This window comes from Cryptomeria japonica, chromosome 10, assembly GCF_030272615.1.
Source record: "Cryptomeria japonica chromosome 10, Sugi_1.0, whole genome shotgun sequence".
Classification (NCBI taxonomy): domain Eukaryota; kingdom Viridiplantae; phylum Streptophyta; class Pinopsida; order Cupressales; family Cupressaceae; genus Cryptomeria; species Cryptomeria japonica.
This window is the reverse complement of record NC_081414.1, coordinates 238,290,554-238,303,363: the sequence shown is the minus strand read 5'-3', so window position 1 is coordinate 238,303,363 and position 12,810 is coordinate 238,290,554. Positions and strand designations below refer to the sequence as shown.

At 34.2% G+C, this 12,810-nt stretch overlaps 1 protein-coding gene across 3 annotated transcripts; it reads left to right on the top strand.

Annotated features, from left to right (window-relative positions):
• Positions 1 to 6,734: 6,734 nt before the first annotated feature.
• On the top strand, positions 6,735 to 11,048 carry LOC131063830 (heavy metal-associated isoprenylated plant protein 39-like). 3 transcript variants are annotated; one of them, XR_009359045.1, is made up of 4 exons: positions 6,737 to 7,705; positions 8,031 to 8,106; positions 8,194 to 9,067; positions 9,188 to 11,048. XR_009359045.1 is itself a non-coding variant. In XM_057997784.2 (3 exons), exons 1-3 carry the CDS (start codon positions 7,568 to 7,570, stop codon positions 8,472 to 8,474), a joined length of 474 nt encoding a protein of 157 aa, XP_057853767.1. In that variant the 5' UTR covers positions 6,735 to 7,567; the 3' UTR covers positions 8,475 to 11,048. The 3 variants fall into 3 exon arrangements, 2 of the variants coding, with proteins under 2 accessions (XP_057853767.1, XP_057853766.1); XM_057997784.2 differs by having other exon boundaries at positions 6,735 to 7,684; positions 8,194 to 11,048; XM_057997783.2 differs by having other exon boundaries at positions 8,194 to 11,048.
• Positions 11,049 to 12,810: the final 1,762 nt, after the last annotated feature.

Below are 12,810 nucleotides of genomic sequence, written 5' to 3'. Positions count from 1 at the left end.
CAGGACAGGGGCGCTGGGTGCCCTGGTCTCTGGGACAGGGGCACTGGGCGCCCTGGTCCTTCTGACAGCAGTTTTCAGCATTTTTGACAGCTTTGCAAAACAGCAGTTTCTGGAGTAGTTTCAGGGGCAGAATCAGGACAGTGGCGCCCGCGCCCCCGTCCCAAACATTTTCAGTCAGATTTTAACTCTGGGTACGCATTTGCATTCTTTTCTTGTCCTTGTGTTTACATTGTTTAAGTTCAATTGTGCAATCTTGTTATTAGTTCATACTTGCACTTTGGGGTTAGGGATTGAACTTGCATCATTTCATCTTTCAATTGCAACAAAGGAATAGAAATCCTAATAGGTAGCCCGTGGCTCTCTCTTCCACAAGAAGAAGTAGCCAATTGTGTGATACCTCTAGGCTCTTTCGTATTCCACAAGTGTGTGTTTGAAAGTGAGATTAGGGCATGTTTGCTTAGTGTCACTTTTTTCTCCCACACAATTTTATTTATTTATTGGTGTTATTATGAATAATGATAATTAGTTATAAATTATTGTGTGGGAACTATTTAATTAAAATATGGAATATTATTTGTAAACAATATTATTTTAACCTACCGTCTAATTTTAAGGAAATATTTTTATTTCCTATTTGACTGTCGTTTCTATATTAAAGTAGTTGAGTTTCATTTATTTTACCTACCCTTATTTTCAATTGGTTGGCTTGATTGAGTAGGTAAGAAATATATATTCATATTATGTATTTTTCAAACTTTGCAAAGCTAAGTAAGATATATGGTTTTTGGAATTTTTCTATTAGTGGGAAAACTATAGTCTAAAATTTAATTTTTCAATTTATTTTGGCTTGTTGGTCTATGCACAGGGTAATCATCTAGAAAATCATTGCGAGAGGCTTTCGAATTTGGTTTGGAAGATTGGATTGCGATTTGGATTTGAGAAGGCTTGACAATTTCAAATTTCAACTTCAATTTTTGGTTTTGCGAATTGTAGGTTGATGGCTCTTACTTTTGCATGTCTGGAAATGGGTGAAAATGCAGATATTAGTTTTACGTGATGTTGGTGTGTTGTGTGGAAGTGTGTAAATAAATTTATAATGCTTATTGGAGGTAGTGATCTAAAAGTAGCTACATTTGAGTACACCCAAAAGTGTGCTAGATACAATGTGTCAAAGTAGTTGATTTAGTCATGTTGAGTTATTATTATAGAAATTAATTAATTATTCATGCTAATTTGAGGCTAAGTCATCCTTCCATAAGTGTTGTAATTATGAAAGAGTAATGAACTTGGGTTGAAGCCCTAAACAAATTATTTGGTGTCTATTTTCTTCCTTGGGTTGAAGCCCTAAAGAAAAGTTATAATTTTATTTATATTATAAATATTACTAAGGTGTCTTGCACCCAAGAAACTAACAATAATAAGAAGATAAAAGCCCTTTGGTGATTGAAAGTGTCTATTTTGACCACATGACATGTGAAAAAAGTAATTTCACCAATCTTGAGAAATGGATTGGAGGCGCAATTATATTTAAGGTGACTCCTCTAAAATGATTTTTGGATAGGGAGTAATAACTATTGATGGGAAGAACAATATAGAAGATATTCTCTATGCTAAGGGTCTCATTAACAGTCTTCTCCATGCAATACAATTTTTTAGGAAAGATAACAATCTCTCTTTTCACTATAAGGGCTATAAAATTAGGAAGGCAAGATGTAGAATATTAGTGGCAGAAGGAACCCAAATTTAAGAAAATGTATATAACCTATGGGAAAATAAAAAAATAAACTATCTTCTAGGACAAACATTAAATCTTTGATATGGAACAAAAGAATGAGATACATCAACTTTGAGAATCTTGTGAAGATTAGCTCTATGCATGCAATCAGAGACATGCCAAAGATTGTCAATCCTACAAACACCTTATGGAAAAAAAATTAGATTGGGAAGTAAACTAGGACAAGGTTTGAGACTGAGGAGTTATCTTCTACAAAATCTTTGGAGCTCGTCAATACTAACTTGTGTAGACTAACAAAAACAAAGAGTCTTCAAGGTGAAAGATGCTTCATGTTTCTTATTGATGATTTCTCTAGGATGAGTTGGGTTACATTCTTGAGAAAAAACTCAGAGGCATTTAGTATGCTTAAGATTTTTGTGTCAATGGTTGAAAACAAAATGAACAGTAGAATCAATTATCTAACATTAGATAGAGGAGGCAGTTTTACCTCAAATGAATTTGAATATTTTGTTAATAACATCGAATAAAGAGACATCTATTTCCTTCTAGAACTCCTTAGCCAAATGGAGTAGTAGAAAAAAAAATAGAACTATTTGACACGGGGAAAGAAAAATGTTAAAAGAGGAAAATCTACCCAATATTTATTAGAAACAAGCATTCCATACTAAAGTCCATATTCTTAATAGAGGACAACTAAGAGTGAAATGTTGCAATACTCCTTATGAGCTATGGCGTGGAAGACCTCTAATTGTCAACTACTTCAAATTTTTTGGACGTAAATGTTACATAAAAAAATGAATATTTTGGGAAATTTGATTCTAGATCTAACATGGATGAAGGCTGGATACCAGAAATGGAAGAAGAATTGAATCAGATTGAGAAAAAATAGACTTGGTAATTGGGAGCAAGTCTAGCAAACAAGAATGTGATAGCAATCAAATGGATAGAAACAAACTAAATGAAGATGGAGAATTTGTAAGAAACTAGGCAATTCTTATATGTAAAGGTTATTCACAAGTTGAAAGAATTAATTTTGAGGAGTTATTTGATTCAAATGATAGAATGGAAGAAATCAGAATATTTATTTCTTTCTTTTATTGAAATAAGAATGCAGAGTATCTTTAACCATAGAAGCAAGGGGCTTCGTTCAAAGTAGAGGGGGACATAGCATGTCTCTTTTACTTAGCTTTCCTACAATCAATTTCCTCCTAAATATCCTATAGGGAAGCCAAATTCTTCAAATCCATCTCTTGGCTTCTCTTGGACATCTCCTTGATTTTACACTTAAGGATCTCTTAGCCTTCCTTAATATCCGTTACAATCTTGTTCTCATTTCTTTGAGACACCTTCTCACTAAGGTCTTTTTGCATCCCACAACTTTATACCAATACTCTAATTTACAATCCATATTTCTTGCAGCTTTGCAAATCTATTTGTCCTTCTCCTCCATAACCCATTTTTCTACCCTAGTGTCAGCCTCACTCATAGCCTCAAGTTTGTTAATCTTCCAAATAAAAACCATTTTTGTTGCGACTAAGAGAATAATATAATAGGAACTATGTCTAAATAAATGACATTTATTGAAAACATCTAGAAAATTTTAAAATGTCTATTTTTTTCCATGTAAAAATACAACTTACAAAATAATCTTCTTTGAAATGATTTCTTTTTGCAACATCATCTCTAAAAGGGGAAAAATGTAGATACCTAACATTGTCCACTGCCTACCCACACCTAATTTTAGCCTACCCTAAACCAATTATTTACATATATATACATTATTTCCTTGATTAACCCCTTTTTCTACCCCAAAATCCTAAATGAAATAAATATGATTTATTTATTTAATTAATTTCACCTTTATCCTATCCCATTAATTAAATAAAAATGTAGCTATTTAATTTAACAAATTCTTATTTTACCTTAATCTTCGTCTATTCAATCCTCACCCCTCATTGTGTTCACATGGTTCATAATTGAAATTTGTAGTTATTTAACAAGTGTCCTACCTTGTGGGCTTCACATATTTAACTAAGCCTTGTCCCTAATTCATTAAACTTGGACACCTTCCCAAAAGTCAAACTAACTTTATATCCTATCCATCCATTTTAACTTAAACCTCTTAATCTTGGTCATTCCTATAAGAATGCTCCCTAACCTTATCCTAAGCCCTATATGTTGTTTATCATGTGACACTTGTCACATGAGTACATCTTTCCAGCATAACCCTAATCCTCATTTAATCATAACCATCCATTAAACCGCTTAATCCTAGCCTTTGGTTGTCCTATTGAGAATTCAATTTAAAGATGCCTCTCGTCCCATTTAGACATCTTCTTGTATCATATTGTTCTAATGTCCATTTAATGGTCAGCTCATCTTGATCTTAAAGTCATTTTCTAAGAATCTTGAGCAACCACAAACATCTATCTGCATCAATACTTTATTTGATCTTTCAGAAGTTGAGTTTCAAATTTTATTTTATGATTATTTTCTATTACATCTACTATAATTGAAGTTAGGCTAGATACTGAACAACAAAAATAAGCATTTGGTGGAATCTCTGAAAACCAATGCAGTGGAGGTAACAGTGTGGAGGAGACAGGATCAAAAAACAAGCCCAAAAATACAACAGTCAAATACCAGAATGCAATAAATGTACTGGAAGTTGCTAGTGCTCCTGTTATGTTAATTTTGCTCGTTATACCAATGCATCGTATCACATTGTTAGTTCTAATGGTGAAGATGGAAGCAACAGTAGCATTATCTATACTTTGTGATCATTTCTCTGACTCCTCAGGAATTTCTTTGGATGCTCCTCAATGGCTAGAGGTACTTGTTACAAATTTTTAACAAGTTTATTATTCTTTGGGTCAGCCTAGATCTAATTGAAAGCCTAAATCTAATTGAAAGGTTGATAGGTTTTACTTTTCATGGGGGTTTTACTTAATGATGCATGCATTTTGTGACCTTTGGCATATCACGGTAGACTTTATGAAATACATTAGGTGGGTAAATTTTATAAAGCACTTGCTATCAATCTTTCAATACAATAGAAAATTTTGGTGGGAGTTTAAGAATTAAGTTGTTATATAAAAGAATCTGATCAATATATAATTCTGATGAATGTATTTAAGATGGTTTGATTAATGAAGTATTGGAACTTCACATGAGGTCAGTCATTTCAGTATTACTTCAATTCAAGCATACTTAATCATGGAGTTTCTCATGTTTGAGTCAGAAAAAGTATTAGGATGGGTGACCTACTATTAGGAAGTCTTGATGCTTCAGTCATGTATGCATCACCTCACTAGATATCTGTTCATTTGAACCACTACTCATGAAATATGAGTGAACCAATTTAACTCAACAATTATTTAATTAAATTCTAATATTATATCGTAATATGATTCCCACTAATAAAGATGATTTTGATTGCTAAAAACTAATAAGAAATAAGCTTCAGATATGTTGGAAGATAATCCCAATTACTCACTGCCTTTCCTAAGATGTCCATTTCTCCCATATCTATTGTCAATCTTCAACATTAAAGACTAACTTAAAACCTGATCTTTCTTGGATACGACTGGATTTCAGTCTACTCCTATCTCAATCTACACCTCCAACCTGTCACCTGTCCCATTAATTGTTCTGGCACGGATTGTGGGGAGATTGATAAACAATATTTTATTTTTGTACCCTCTCTTCCGTAGGTTTATAGTTGGTCTATGTATTGTACGATAAATCTTTGAAGTTGTTGTTGAATATTAGTATTTTCAGAGCTATAAAGAAATGGTAGTTAACCTTTTCAGGATGTTTCTTTCTTTATATCTTGAAGAGGCAAAGTGTTTTAATTGGTTAATCTGCATGACAAGCTGATATAAATACAACCCACTATGGTTTCAGTTTATAAATCTTGTTACTCGTGATTCCTTGAGGCTTTGCCTTCACTTGTTATTACAGCCTGAAAGAAAATGAGTCATCTGAATCCGTTTGATAGGGAATTCTATCTGTCTTACAACATTCCCCCTCTTGGTCAACAGAGACACAGCGACGCCGGCCAACATGGCTTTTTCTCTTTTTAGATGCAGGGTTTCTTATATTTTAATGGGATATACTATTTTTATAACTCTGTTTTGAGTATGTTAACTGTGTTTCTTTTTCTTGTTTTTTTTTTTTGTCTTTTCAGCTTTAAAGAATTAAGGTTGAGATGTACTATGTTGATAACTCTGTCTCGATCTATTGAAAATAATATTTTTTCTTTTATTATTTTGATTTTTTTCAAATAAATTTAATTGTATTACTATCAGAATATCCCAGACTAAATCTAGTTGACTGTATTGTTCTAATTAACTTCAAGAAAGTCAACTAGATTTAATCTGACATACTATTTAATCAGTATTACATTACAGTATCTAAATAAATTTTGGATCTACATATTGATATACAATTTCAATAGTATTCTTGTGAATGACAGAATTTGATCTAAAAATTCTCTTAAAAATATAAATCTATAAATTGAGTTTTGAGTAACATAATTTCAACACCACAGAAATGCTTTCTCTAAAAAATCCTTACAGGTATCAACTCAGGCAGCAGTAATTTCATTTTTCTACACATCTTTATTTTATTTTATTACTCTACAATTATAGAAAAGCTTATTGTACTTAACACAAAATCAAATTCCCTAGAATGTGCCAATATCAAGATCTCAATGAAAATATCTTTTGGTGGCGCATGCCATCCTAAAGATTTGTTAGTTCCTGCCCGCAGGAAACTATAGCGGAGGCTATTTTGCTTAACCCGTTATTAATCTGAGCACACCCAACCAATCAGCACATGTTTTTGTTGTAAAATTTTCCCTATTTCTTTAGTTTCTATCTGGTAAAGATGCATATTATTTATGTCAATTATTATGCTCAAGCTTTTTGGCGTATGCGTATTGGATATTTGGACGGTTTGCAGGGGTTTGCAGGGGTTTTTGCGGTTCTCAACAAGAGAGAACGCACGTCTCCAGAGGCAGGTGCAGGGTCGTCAAAGCAGAGTCCCTGACGGTGGTTTGAAACAGATGGCCATCAGGGAAAAGCTTGCAAGAGGTCAGATCTATGAAAAACTTACATCTTCAGAGCTAGGACCGTCAAAGCAGGGTTCCCGACGATAGCTTGGAACAGATCGTAATCCAGATTTCCAGGAAAATTCAGGGTGCAGGGTAGATTGTCAGGAAGATGCTATAACATCCTACACGTAAACATTATGTGGAAGCAAATACTGTGCACAGATGCCCTTTCCAATGTGACGAATGTGGCTGTCTTAGAGTCTTGCTAGGTTCTGGAGCATTAAAAGAGTTGGATATGTCCAGCTGCTGCAGTTTAACCATGCTGCAGTTTAACCAAGCTACCTGATCTTTTTGGTGAACTTAGAAGTTTGCAATTCTTAAATTTATCCAAATGTGATAAATTAGAGGAATTGTGCAGCGACTTCCATTGCCTTGGAGCGTTAAAAGAGTTGAAATTGTCTGGATGCTGCAGTTTAACCAGACTTCCAGATTTTTTTGGTAAACTAAAAAGTTTGCAAACTTTAAATTTATCCAAATGTGATAAACTAGAGGAATTGTGCGGCGACTTCCATTGCCTTGGAGAGTTAAAAGAGTTGAATTTTTCCGGATGCTGCAGTTTAACCAGATTTCCAGATTTTTTTGGTCAGCTTGTTTGCTTGGAGAATGTAGATTTATCAGGATGCTCTAATTTGGCTAATATTTCCGACGATTTCCACACTCTCCCATCATTGACAAGATTAAATCTCTCAAATTGTAAGAGATTGGGTGCTGAATGGATGGATCGTGTGGAAGGCAGTCAAAGTTTGTTGTATGTAGACATTTCAGGAAATGAAGGGATAACTCAGCGGTGGATGGAAATGCGAAGGGAGAAGGAAGAAAGAAATTTAGCTGTGGTAACTGATTCCTCCTTCAACGTAAGAGTTGGTGGTTTTTGTTAAATTGAATTCTGTAACTATACCAATGCTATTAATTTCATCACTCTTTTCGTTATGAGATACATACATTCCCGTCATTGTATAAGTTGCAGGATACCGAAGGAAAACAGTGGTCTTTGATTATATCTAAGATATTTAAGGGCGGGCTACTAATTGATGCTCACCAACGCCCCTTCTATTTATGCTCATTTATATTGATCATTCAAAGATATTCATCGCCAATCATATCTGTTTATAAATATCTTCAGTTCCTGGATTCATGTCAAAATTCCAACTGATAAACATCTGTGTTGAAAATTTGCAGAAAATAGTGTTAAAATTGGCGATTGAGGACGAGAAAAGAAAGAGGAAAGCCCTCAAAATGGTTGCAGTGGTGGAAGGTCTGCTACTTTTTCCTTTCTGCTCTCAAACCCTAACCCTAGATTTGTTCCTCTTCAAAATCTGATGAATGAATATTTGAATTGCAGGGGTGGATTCTGTGGCTGTGGACATGAAGGAAAAAACGATGACTGTAATTGGGGAAGCAGACCATTTGTTTATTGCCTCAAGACTCAGGGAATTCGGTTTTAATTTTGTCGAACTGCAGAGCGTTGGGCCTGCTAAGGAGAGAAATAAGGAAAAGAATGAAGAGAATAAATCGGAGAACCCGACAACCGTGTATGTTCCGAGGGTTTATTATGATTACAGTTTGGAAAATGGTGAGTATAAATTTCGTTTCGAAAATGAGAACTTCTGTACCATCTGCTGAATTCTCATCTAGGGGTTTTCAATACCTATTCTTCCAAGAAGAAATCTCCATACCTATTTCTTGCAGCTCAGCTTACAAACCCACAATAGCTCCTCTTCTTTAATTTTTGTATTTAATTTTGCAATCCTGTCATTGCATTGTTTCAACATATGTCCTAACCGATTGTTTTCTTCCCTTAGCACATTACACTGCTCTTGGTCTTTTACTCTCAAAATCTTTGTTTCATCGACTTCATTTTGTAGTTGTCTAAGAGTCTTTTCCAACTCATTTTTTTCTTTTCCTGATTGAGACCACAAATCTTCATACTTTTGGCTTAGCATTCTCGCTTCATTGAGATCATTTTGCAGTTTCGGAATTGTAACTTCAAATTCTCCCTTGGAAGCGTCCCACATGTGCCTATCTTCAGCCAATTTTTCCTTCAATTGTTGAGTTTCATTAATGGATTGATTTAAACTATTTTCTAACTCAGCTTTTTCTCTACTTATTTCATTGCATAAGACTTGATTATGGTGGGCCAGAATCTTCGTTTTCTTGAGCTTTTTCTGCAGCTTTACAATCGTACCTTCTAAATTCACCTTACAAGTATCCCAAAGGTAACCTTTTTCGGTCATTTTTTCATGTAATTCCTCATTCCTATTATTCAACTCTCTCAACTCCTCTTCCAATTTTATTTTTTCATGCCTTAATTGAATGCATGCTTCTTCATGTTTCAGGCTCAACACTTTTGTTTCATTGAGCTCATTTTGCAGCCCTGCAACAGTGGCTTCCAACTCTGTCTTTGAAGATTCCCACAAGCACCCAGCTTCAGACAATTTTGCTTTCAATTCTTCAGTCTCATCATTGTATTCTCTTACCTTATTTTCCAATTGATTATTTTCTTTCAGTAATTCAGAGCGCAATTCTTGATGTTTGTTAATCAAAATTCTTGCTTCATTAAGATCACCATCCAACTGTAAAACTCTTTCTTGCAAATCAGTTTTTTCTTGTCTCAGCTTACTGCACAGTTGTTCATGTCCTTGGCTGAATACTTTTGCTTCATTAAGCTCATTTTGTAGCTCTGAAACCTGGTTTTCCAACTTCTCCTTACAGGAACCCCATGACCGCTTATCCTCACTCATCTTTGTATTCAATTTCGTACTAGTATCGTTGATTTTTTTGAGTTTATTTCCATCTGAATTTTTTCTTGCCTCAATTTAGTCGACAATTCTTGTTGTTTCTGGCTCATACAAATTTTTGAGACATTTCAAAGGGGTTTTAGTAAAGTCAAATTGCCATAGATTTGGGACAAATTAATAGAAAATTCAAAGGACAAGTTCAATCTTCTCTGAAGTATATTCTAAGTATTATATCCGAATTAGATAATAAACAGTTAAAACTCAATTTAAGGTATCCAATTCAAAACACATCCATGTTCTTAGCATTCCTTTTAACCTATAAGCTAAATGATTTAAACGTCTTTCTCCTATATTTCTCGTTTTTCTCCTTCCATCTTTCTCATTTCCTCATTTGACATGTTCCTGACATTGATCAATTAGGAGAATACATAGTATTTCCCTTCTTACCCGTCCTTCAATGTATATTTTATTCATTCTTGTTCAACATCATAGGTAGCATGGAATAATAAATAAGCATAACAAGTGTAGAAAACCCAAACCTAACAAAAGTCTAGCTTTCCAGAAAGCCCATGAGGAACACAGTAATTACAATTGATAATGAGGGCAGTCATGGCACTAACAACACTCCCCCACACTTAGACTTTAGGAGTCCTCTATTGTGGCACATAGATTGCCATTTCACGGAGCCATCAACCACACAAAAATGCTCACAACGTAATGAGTACAAGAGGTTTTCCCCTTCACATAGTATCTCCTCACTAGCAGAGCAACTGCCACCATCATGAAGATGAACAATGTTCTTCTAGAGAGAAGTTTGGAGAAAGCACACCCAGGCTAGAGAAGAGCTGCCACACGAGCCGTCTTTCATCACCAAGGTGGAATTAATAGGTGTATCTATGTACCGATTCACCAATGTAAATCAGGAAGGAATCATGCGCATCCTTACAATGTGGGGGATGCATGTATTACAAATACAGAGAGTTTTGTTATACATACACATTTGGTACTGATTTATTTTCATGGACTGTTTTCTTTGTTGTCTAGATGTCATTTATCCAAGGTTGTGTTCAAGGACTGTTGATTGGGTGTTTTGTGGGAAATTTTGATTTTAAGTGGAGAGCATGACCAAATCTTAGAAGATGGATGTAAACAACTTTCTGCTTGGTTGATAGTTATGTTTTATGTTGTTATTTTTTAAGTAATACATGTGACATTCACTATTCTTATAAACTTTCTCTGACCACATTTGTTAATTTAGCTATGCTAGGTATTTGAAGATGTTCTAGTTTTATAATAAATTGAATCTTTATCATATATGTAATGATCTCACCTACTATAAATGAATAACCACGACTTCAAAGAAGCTCTGTTAAGAAGAAATCTTTATTTTACATCATACCTTATTGTTATGTATAGTTCTCTTTATGTTTTGAATGAACTTAACATCCTGTTCCACAACTCTCATGTTGCATATCCTATTCCACAACTCCCATGTTATACACAAAACTACTGTATAGTCTACATCTACAACTGCCAATTGCATTTTCATTAAAGTTTCTAAACCCTTTAAACAAATTGTGTCTAGCTTGCTATCACTCGATTCCTTCACACATAATCTGATGATATTTTTGTATCCCTAATGCTTTATTCCAACACTCTTATTTTGGCATAAGCTCTTGCATTTGACCTCCTTGTTATAAGACAATTTAGCTACCCGCCTTAGCAAATCCTATTACAAACACAATCCTTCATTCTCTGGCAGGAACTTCGCTGCCCTGCAGCTCTTGTTTTTAATGTTTTGGATAGCTTTTGGATAACAGATGGGACAACTCCCAACAGGAGAGAAAAACTCTTATGATAAGAAATATTCTCAAAGTATACAGGTATGCCCAGTATTCATATTATGGCTCTGAAGGCCAATTTATTTCGATTTTATAACAACAACAACATTCTCAACGTATTATGATTTTATAAGATATATTCTCAACGTATACAGGTATGCCCAGTATTCATGTTATGGTTTTTGGCAAACTAATTTTGTCTTAATTTGTAAGAACAACAATTACTTTGCCATTTATACTAATGTGATCGTGCTATATATTAATTTTTCTAGTCGAGGTGTCTTTCTTCGATTCTTAGACAGACACTACAAGCGACTTAACGAGAAGAGCACAGATGCATAAGAGCCACCAGATTAGCATATGACCTTTTTTCCTTCCAATATATATGAAGTGAAATATTGAACCTCTCCCAATGTACTTTTAATAGGTTTCCACGAATGTTGAAGAATTTGTCTTCTTGTGTAAAAGGTGTTGGAATGTATTTAAAATCTATTGGAAGGTAAAAAGAGTCTGGCACCGTTGTCTCTGGGGGACTATTGTAAGAATTCACTAGCCTGGGTAGGTCAGGTTGGGGACCTACATATTAAAGAAGATTACAGAGAGAGTGAGTACTGAACTTAAAATAACCAAGGCTTTGTTTAATATTATCATTTACTAGTTAAATTGTAGGTAGTTAAATGGATACTCTGGTAAGATTTTTTTTAATTAGAACCTATTTATAAACTCAAGTTTGATCACTAAGTTTGATCACTACTATTGAAAGCAAAGAGAATATTGTAGAGATCCCTTCAAACCAAACAAGGTCAGTACACAATTAACACTACCAGCCTTCAATGCAATGCATAAATCAACAGTTGAGTCAATTTAGTTTTCATAAATCAACAGTTGAGTCAATTTAGTTTTCATAAATCAACAGTTGAGTCATTTTAGTTTTCATAAATCAACAGTTGAGTCATTTTAGTTTTTTTGGTATCAAAGGAGCTCTACCAATATATTCAAATAACATACCTGATTTTCACTTGTTTGAAAAAGATTGTGCATTCACGAAGTTGCCTCCATAAGACCTGTAACATATGTAAGGGATCAGTATCAATAAATTTTTAGGTTTTCTGACATCTTAGAATGCTTACAGTGAAGGCCTTAGGTTTTCTGACATCTTAGAATGCTTACAGTGAAGGCCTTACATGGTGTTAACCTTCTTGAATTTTAAAAAGCATTATTGACAAATATATCCAACGGAAATCAGAAGAATACCCCAGGAATGATTATTTTGCCTGGGCATTTTATCAGTGGATTAAATCGAAATTGATATAATTATTTTTAAACAGCTCAGAAGCTCCAAAGTAAGTACAGAGGGTCATAGTACCCCCTTTGGAACTT

Bases quoted from the DNA above. Each gene is read 5' to 3' on its own strand.
- LOC131063830 (XM_057997783.2), top strand. From the start codon at position 7,568: ATGGATCGTGTGGAAGGCAGTCAAAGTTTGTTGTATGTAGACATTTCA. The intron at 7,706-8,030 runs GTAAGAGTTGGT...GAAAATTTGCAG, and splicing joins TAACTGATTCCTCCTTCAAC to AAAATAGTGTTAAAATTGGC. The intron at 8,107-8,193 runs GTCTGCTACTTT...TTTGAATTGCAG, and splicing joins AATGGTTGCAGTGGTGGAAG to GGGTGGATTCTGTGGCTGTG.